Genomic DNA, 9,303 nt, shown 5'->3' on the forward strand with positions numbered 1-9,303 from the left:
AATACATATTAACCATCTATCATTCAATAAACATTTTATTGAGCCTCTACTATGAGAAAGGTTTTCTATCATCGTATTGCTTCTGGAAGTACATAGACCTAATTCTCTGACTGACACTAAATTACTGATTCTCAACATCTTCAATGTTTCACAACTTTGATAAGAAACCTAATATTCCCTTAACTCCATCAAAGAATGCAGCATTTTATGTGGTGTGTCAAAACTGAATGTAAAATTTATTTTGACCACTTGGTAAAGTTTTCAATGTCTGCGTACTGATAACTGTCATTATAGTGGGGTGTCCCCAAACCAGAATTTGGGATCACTGCACCAGACCGAGGCGAAGATTCCCAGAGATACTGGCAGGGATTACTTGGGTGGATTCTGGTTCCAACCTCTGTCCCTCCCTCAACCACCCCAGCATCAAAGGGAACTTGTGGGGGGTCAGGTCGAGTAAGGATGAGCCACGTGGGTGGCCATCCTACAAAACCCATAACTTCATCTTCCTCCTCAAACACACACATATCGACAAACAAATCACCCTGACTGCATCCACAACCTCGCTGAGCGAGGACCTCCAGCCTCTTGCCCCAAAACACGAGCTTCCCGCCAGCCCTATCCAGTTTCTCCGCCTCACATCCTTCCGACCCGCCCTCGTCCCTTCAGGCGGGCGGCGTCCTCACACCCCTTCTATTGAGCCTCCCTCCCCTACTGTCCTGTTTGTCCGCCGCCAAGGTGTACCGCCTCCTTACCGCCTCCTCTAGGTCCATGATGGCGCCGCCCCTGCCGCCGCCGCCGCCGCCGCCGCCGGAGCCCGTTACCCCGGCGGCGAGCGAAGCTTCCGGGAGCGCCGAGCGCAGCCCTCCGGCCGGGAACAAAAAACCCGAGCTTTGGATTCCGGGCGCCCGCTATCGCGGCGAGACCTCGGCTATCTCGGCGGGAAAACACCACGTTTCCTGCATCCCCGCGTCTAGCCTTGCTAACCAAAACAAGCCAATAAGAAATTGGGCGGTGCCTACGGCCTAACTAATCCAATCATACTTTGTTCTAAGAGTCTTGCATTCCAAGACCCACTTTTTTGTTATGACGGCCAAGAAAGTCCGTGGAGGGCCAAGTTCCAGAGCTCAGGTTCCACGTCTTGCTTTCTCCACCCCTTACTGGCTTTTAATTAATTTTTTCTTTTCAGGGAAAATTAAACAGCATATCCGGCTGGTTGACAAAACCCATCCCGCTGTTAAAAGCAAAACAAAATTATCTCAAGATATTTAAAGGGAGAGAGACAGAATAATGAAGCAGAATATTACGTTTGTAGCACGGGCTGTGTTTTCTCTTCAGTTTCTTTTCCACCAGAGATTCCGTGGACTCCTTGCAGACTTTCTTCACTAAACCATGGAAGGTATCATTAATACAGAATCTGAAGGCAGAGCTGAGGTCTCAGTTGTATTCTCAGGCCAGGTTCAAGCCTTCTTTAGAGACTTACATTTCAGGGTAGTAGTTCTCCCGTATTGGGGTTTTCACAAAACTCTCTCTCCTCTTTTTTTTTTAAACCACATTATCTGTCTCTTCACCTAGAACACAGAGACCATAGATCTGAAATAGGTGTGAAGAGATGGTGCATGGGTCACATGTGTTTTGATATCCAGGAAAGAAGAAAAGGTTAAGACAAGAGAAACTGTCTGGAGGGATCAGGTTTGCGTGGAGGGAGGCTTAGGGAGAGGGAGTCCTTACTGGTTTTTAAAATTTTTATTTTGTTTTGTTTTGTTTAAGGAGGCATCAGGAACCAAACGTGGAACCTCCCATTCCGAAGCAGGCACTCAACCACTTGAGCCACATCCACTCCCCCTTACTGGCTTTTTACAGCATGGGTGTGGCATCTGGTTTGGAGAAAAGAACACAAGTTGTTTGAGTCAGAACTGGGTTTCTAATCACTTTTTTTTTTTTTACTTCAGGTTATTTCCTTTGTAAAAATAGATATTTTCTGTGAGGCCCTTATAATTGAGCCTCACATAATAAGTGTTCAGTAATTTTATGATTATTGTTCATTTATTGATCATATTTGTTTGTTGATTCATTCATTCAACAGGCACTGTTTTAGCTCCAGAGGATTCGGCAGTGAACAAAGTAAATAAAGGTCCCTGCCTTCATGAAGATAGTATTCTGGTGGGGACAGACAAAAATAAATAAGGAAAATATGTATGTTAAATGGTGATGAGTGCCAGGAAGAAAAATAAAGCAGGAAAGAATGGGACCAATAAGGTGGTTTTACTTTTAAATGGGATAATCAAGAAAGGCAACCTTTGAGGCAAGAAAGCAAGAACTGTGCTAGAATCAGCATTCCAGGCGAAGGGAACAGTAAGTACCAAGACCCTGAGTTCTGAGCCTAATGCCATCTCAATTAAAAATCAGCAAGGTCAGTGAGTAGATAGATCTCTGAGCTAAAGGGAGAGTAGGAAATAAAGTCAGAGATACTGTCCACACCATCACTGCCACCCAAAGACTGTGGATTGCCCCTCTGGAAAAATGTGTCCATCATGGATCTAGCCTCATGTCTGGAGAAAGCAGCCAAATACAGTGACATCAAGAAGGTGGTGAAGCAGGTTTCAGATGGCCTCCTGAAGGACATCTTGAGCTACACTGAGGATAGTTGTCTCCTACAACTTTGGCAGTGACACCTACTCTTCCACTTTTGATGCTAGGGCTGGCATTGCCCTCAATGACCACTTTGTCAAGCTCATTTCCTGATACAACAATAAATTTGGGTATGGCACCAGGGTGGTAGACCTTGTGGTCCACACAGTCTATAAGAAGTAAGAGCCCCCTGGTCCACCAGCCCTAGCAATAGCATAAGAGGAAGAGAGAGGCAGTCAGCTACTGGGAAGTCCTAGCCCCAACTCCATTCCCCAACACTGAGAATTGCTCATCTGCCACAGCTTTCCTCCCTGACCCTGAAGAAGAGAAGGGACTCAGAGGGCCCTACCTTGTCGTGTACCATCCATAAAGTACACTGTACTTAGCCAAAAAAAGTCAGAGGCATAATGCCATTGTAAGGACTGACTTGGAGAAATTGAGGAAGCCATTAGAGGAGTAATATGAAATTATTAATGTTTAATAGATCACCCTGGCTGGGTAGGAAGACAAGACTGCTGGGAGGTGGGGCAGGGGTGAGGATAGAAATGGAGAGAAAAGTTTAAAAGACTGTTGAAATAGTCTAGGCAAGACCAAATCATAGCTTGAACAAGGTCAAAGCAATGGAGACAGTGAAAGTGGACAGATTCTAGAAAGACAGTATTTTGACAGTAGAACCAACAGGAAATCCTGATGGATTGTAAGTGGGCTGTGAGAGAAAGAAAGAAAACAAGAATGAATTCAAGGCTTTTGGCACCAGCAACTAGAAGGGTGGAGTTGTCATTGGCTTGAGTTGGAGCCAACTGTGGGTGGAACAATTTGGGAGTAGGGGAGAGGAGGAAACGAGTTTAGTTTTGGATGTTATGTTAGAGGTGCCTACAATACATGCAGGTAGGATGAAAAGGCCATTGGATATAGGATTCTAGAGTTCAGAAGAAAGTTTTGAGTTGGAGATATACATTTGGGAATTATTTCTGTCTAGGTGGCATTTGAAGTCATGAGTAAAGGGAGTGGCTTTTTATTCATTCACTTGTCAATTTATTTATTTCAAAAGATTCATTAAACACCCAAGCTATTCCAGCCACTATGCTAGATCTTAGGAAATGAATGATAAAAGTCAGAGTCCCTGCCCTCAAGAAACGCAGTCCAGTGGAGCAATCAGTCTCATTATTTTATCATGGTGTTAGATAAATACCCTTCTAATATTGTGTCACCCATATCATTCACTAGGCTTGGCTCTGTGCAGCTTCAGACTATTTCCAAAAAAACACCTTATCTACTTTCAAAGCATCCAGGTTTTCCATACACACAGTTCTATCATAAGCCTCTTATTTTTCAGGCCAGCTCTGATTTCAAATGTTGAAAGAGAGGCATGGGAGAAGAGAGGGGTGGTACTGAATACCTACTAGGTTAATGTATTAACCTAACCTATAATAAAAACTCCATGAATACACTGGTTTTTGTCTTTTTGTTTATTGCTGTATAACCAGGATCTAGAACAGTGCTTAGCTCATATTATGTGATCAATAAGTATTTATTGACAGAATGAATGACTTTGTAAGATTTTTATGCACGCACAAAATAGTTTAAATGCACAGCATACCTTGACTTGAAACTTTGGACATGTGGATGCACAGAAATGAGTCACATATTTTTTCCAGCCATTCCTTAACAGGAAATTAGCCTCCTTAGAAAAAATGGTCATCCTAGACTGTAAGACTTAGAGGGGATTTAAGCAGAGAAATTTTAATATGTATTGTATTTAAATGTGGCCAGTTACCATTTTTTTCCTCGTCAGATTGGCACAGATGAATTTTGCTTAATGGAAATGATCACTGGTAGAAGGGCTTAGTGAAATGGACTCTGTATTATCCTGCAGGTGAGAGTGAATTTAGATACAATTCTGGAAAATAATTTATCTACATACAGGTATTAGGGTGGAGCAAAATTGAGATGGCCCTGGGAACAGGAAACAAGACTAGAACAGAGGTAGTAAACCTTTAGAGGGACTGAAGGGTTCCTAGGCCAAGATTTGATTTAACAGCAAATCTAATTGAAGATAGTAACATATCAGAAAAAAGATAGCGTAAATCAGAAAGAGGTGGGAAGCAGATGTGGTTCAACTGACAGAGTGTCCGCCTACTGCATAGGAGGTCCAGGGTTCGATACCCAGGGCCTCCTGGTCCATGTGCAGTGCTGCCGCATGCAAGGGGTGTTATGTCACGTGTATGGGTGCCCCACGTGCAAGGAGTGCACCCAGCAAGGAGAGCTGCCCCGTGTGAAAAACACAGCCCAGGAGTGGCATTGCACACACAGAGAGCTGACACAGCAAGATGATGCAACAAAAAGAGACAGATTCTTGATGCCACCTGACAAGAATGCAAGTGGACACAGAAAAACACACAGTGAATGGACAGTAAAATATATTATAGAGCACACAAAATGAAAATATTAAAATAATGAGATAAATTCAGAACACTTAATATTTTATTTATTAACAGAATAAGTAATATTCCTTTCACTGAAAATATTATTAAGCGTTATATAGTCAAAGGCTTCATAATTTTTTGAAATCTTGAGCTGACTTAACACTGTGAGATACAATGATTTGTAGTTCTGCCCCTATGTGCAATGTCTTTTATTACTTGTTTAAATGGCATCCATAGCAGAAAAACATACTTCATCAAGGTACATAGAACCAAATGTTTTCATAACAATGGAAACATTTGCAAACGTCCAAGCCTAGAAAGCTCTCTCCATAACATAACTTCCTTCCAAAACAGCAGTACTTTTTCACACACTCAACAGATGAGTGCCTGACATGCACCAGACACTGTTCTAGGCACAGGGAATAATGCAAAAGAATCAAATAAACCTCTACCTCATAGAGCTTCCATCTTAACTGGGAGAGCCAGATAATAAATACATAAGCAAATAATTACAAAATACATATTTTATGAAGAAAAAAACTGGATATGAAAATAATAAATATGGTAGGAGTTGCTATTTTAGACAGAGTGGTCTAGAACGGCCTCTCTGATGAAGGTGACATTTGAGCAGAGACCTAAAAGAAAAGGGGGAACCAGCCAGGCAGAGATCTGGAGGACAGCACTCCACGTGCAGACCTTGAGAAAACAAGGTGGCCCCCAATAAAGAGATATGTGGTAGAGGACATGAGGTCAGAAAGGTTGCCAGGGCCAGATCATAAGAAGGCCTTGTAGGTCATGGTTAGGACACCAGATTTTATTTTCTATCTAGAGAGTATAGGATCTGACTTCTTTTTTAGGAGGATTCTCTGAGGCAGGGGTGGGGGGAGGACACAGAATAAGCAAGGGTGGGAGAAGGGAGATTGCTTAGAAAATAGTGCAGGTGGGATGATAGTGAATTGACTTAGAGCAATAGTGGTGTTGCTGATGAGAAGTGGGCAGCTTCTGGGTATATTTAGAAGATATAAGCAAAAAGTATTTCTTCACAGATTGGAGGTGGGGTGTGAGAGAAAAGAGGTAAGGATGACTGCAAAATTTTGGATCTGCACTCCTGTAGGAATGAAGTTACCATTTACTGAGGAGGGGAAGACTTCTGTGATGAGTTTGGAGGAAAATGTAAGAGTTCAGTTTGGGCTAACTTTAAATTAGAGATGCCTATTAGCTATGCAACTGGAGATGTTGGGTATGTCGTTGAATACTTGAGTTTAATGTTCAGGGATAAGGTCAGGTGTGCAGATATAAATATGAGAGTCAAGGGTCTGGATGAGATCCCCATGGGTTTGAGTATACACAGGAATAAAAGGCTGAGAACTGAGATCTGGGTATCCAACATTTGGAATATCCAGTAAAGGAGACTGAGGGTGAATGCCCAGTGATCTAGAAGGAAAACTAGTAGAGTCTGGTATATTGGAAACCAAACAAAGAAATGTGTCAAAAGGAGGAAGTATTCAGATGTCAAAAGCTCCTGAGAACTCCAGTAAGATAAAGACTAGGAAGTGATCATCAGACGCAGCAACATGGGAATGATCAGTGACCTTGACAAGAACGGTTTCAGTGGAGTATTGGGGATGAAAGTCTAATAGAGTGGGTTCAAAAAGTGGAATTAAGAAAGAGTATAGACTACCATTTGAAGAGTTTGGTCATAAACATGAACAGAGAAATCTGTATGAAATCTGTATGAAATGCGAAGTCAAGAGAGTTTTGTCTCCTTTTGTTTGTTTAAGGTGTTGGAAAGTTGATGGGAAAGGATCTTAGCAAGAGGAAAATGACGTTGCGGAGCCAAAAGAGAATGATATTGGGGGATACCATTGTGCTGGTGAGAGGGGATGAGATTCAGTGCCCACCTGGAGGGGCTGGCCAGAACACAGACTATTCATGTGTAACAGGACCAGAAAGGAAGGGAGTGGTTCCAAGGCAGTCAGGTGGGTTGGTGGATGTGCAGGTGGGATCATGGTGCAAGGGCTCTAATGACTGTTTGTAATGATAAGGACAGCAAATCCTCAGCTGAGAGTGGTGATTGGAGACAAAGGTGGGAAGTTTGAGGAGATAATCAAGGTGTAATACCTCTTGGAAAGAGTAGAGATAAATCAGAAGTGTAGTGAATTTCCAGGCAGCATCAGGAGACCTCTTGATGTTTGTGATCATAAATTTAACGATAAGGCCAGTGGACTGGTCCAGTCAGCCACAGTCAGCTGCCCCCTTTGTCAAACTATCTCCTTTAATTCTAAAGGACAAATTAAATGTATTCACATTTTCAAAAACATCTGCTAGGTAGTAACCTACTGATAGCAACTTGTCAGCCACTTGTCATCACAGGAATACTTGCTAGGTCTGAAAGGTCTTTTAAGTATTTTGCCAACAACCTTCCATTTGGAAGTTATTTACCATCTCATTACAGACTATGGTAATTATCCCACTACATATAAAGGTCTTGTTTTTGGAAATTAACTACCTTAATGACTCCCGCAGTGTTTTGTGACTTCCTGTCTTCAACTTCTCTTGCTGCTACATCCTGCCAGGTGAATGATGCCATGAATAAATTTCACACGAGGCACTCTCTGTAATCATCTTCCAGAATGCTTTTATTATTCTAGTCAAAGCAGCTACTTCTTCAGTTGTTACACTGAGACAGTTTTACTACGAAATATTTTTTTTAAGTGGTTTACTGTCGAGAATATATGTTACCTAGCACATCTGAGAATTCGTGGTTCCTCAAAAGTAGTTCTTTTTTAATTTCATTATTGAGACAGAATCTAGCAAATATCATGATCAGAGATATGTTAGAAACATCTATATTTTATTCAACTGTATAGCAAGCCTTCTATCCTGTGTAATTTATTCTATTACTTGTTTCTTCTAAATTTTCAGCAATGTTTTCTACATCTTCCAACAAAATTTGAAATATTATTTGCCATCTATTATTTCAGCCCTATTTTTTTAATGGCAGGAAGACAGAGAACAAATAAGTGTAGACAATAATTAGAGATTGATAAATGCTGCAAAAAAAAAAGAAAAAGAAAACAAAAACAAAAATGAGCAGCACAGTAAATAAATATAGGGTGACTGGGGTAGAAAAAAAGCAAAGAGAACTTTAATGGGATATCTTGGTGTACCAGAGCTGCTGAAACCACTGACTAGTTGCTTTAAACTATTGGATTTATTATCTCATAGTTTTGGAGACTTAGAAGTCCAAAATCAAGGTGCTGGCAGGATCATGCGTTCTCTGAAGCCTGCAGTGTTGTGGTAGTGGCTGGCTGGGAATCCATAACTCAGTCTCTACCTGCATCACATGGCTATCTCTCTCCCACCAGTCCAAATTTCCTCTGCTTATAAGGATTCCAGTCCTACTGGATTAAGGCCCACTCTGATTGAGTTTCGCCTTACCTTAACTAGTAACTCCAAAGGTTCTATTTGCAAATGAGTCCATACCCGCAGGTCCAGGGGTTAGAGCTTGAGCATGCCATTGTGGAGGACATGAGTTAATCCATAACATGGAGTTATTAAGGAGACCTCTCTGAAGAAGGATCAGGTGAGCAATGACGGGAATGGAATGAGAGCCATGCAAGAGTGTGCAGAAATATATTCTAGGGAGTGTTGGTGAGGAAGTCAAGAAAAAGGAACCCTTATACATAGCTGGTGGCATTGTAAAAATGATACATGTACTGTGGAAGACAGTTTGACAGTTCCCCAGAAAGTTATAGAATTACCATTTGACCCAGTAATCCCTTTACTAGGTATATACCCAAAAGAATTGAAAGCAGGGACTTGAACAGATATTTGTACACCGATGTTGATAGCAGCATTATCCACAATTGCCAAAAGATGAAAGCAACCCAAATAGCCTATCAACAGATGAATGAATAAACATAATGTGGTACATACACACAATTATATTTTATTTCACCGTAAAAAGGAATGGAGTTCTGATACATGTAACAACATGGATGAACCTTGAAAACATTTGTCACAAAAAGACAAATATTGTACGATCTTGCTTATGTGAAATACCTGGAAGAAGCAAACTTCATAGAGACAGACAGTAAAATATAGGTTACCAGGGATGGGAGGGAGAAGGAAGGGGGAATTATTGCTTAATGGGTCACAGTTTCTGTTTGAGAGGGTAAAAAAGTTGGGGTAATGGATATTGGCAATGGTAACACAATATTATGAGTGTAATTAATGTTACTGCAGT

The 9,303-nt window shown here is 41.4% G+C and overlaps 1 protein-coding gene across 2 annotated transcripts in view; it reads right to left on the reverse strand.

Annotated features, from left to right (window-relative positions):
* The window catches only part of TAF1B (TATA-box binding protein associated factor, RNA polymerase I subunit B), an 80,866-nt gene extending 80,007 nt beyond the window's left edge, over positions 1-859 (reverse strand). Inside the window, exon 1 of one of the 2 annotated variants that reach the window (XM_004457209.3) lies at positions 753-859. In XM_004457209.3, coding sequence (XP_004457266.1) covers positions 753-770 — 18 coding nt within the window. In that variant the 5' untranslated portion in view covers positions 771-859. Of the gene's footprint in view, positions 1-559; positions 679-752 lie in introns of those variants that run through there. The other variant, XM_071211941.1, reaches the window with a different exon arrangement.
* Between the last annotated feature and the right edge of the window lie 8,444 nt (positions 860-9,303).

This window comes from Dasypus novemcinctus, chromosome 25, assembly GCF_030445035.2.
Source record: "Dasypus novemcinctus isolate mDasNov1 chromosome 25, mDasNov1.1.hap2, whole genome shotgun sequence".
NCBI lineage: Eukaryota > Metazoa > Chordata > Mammalia > Cingulata > Dasypodidae > Dasypus > Dasypus novemcinctus.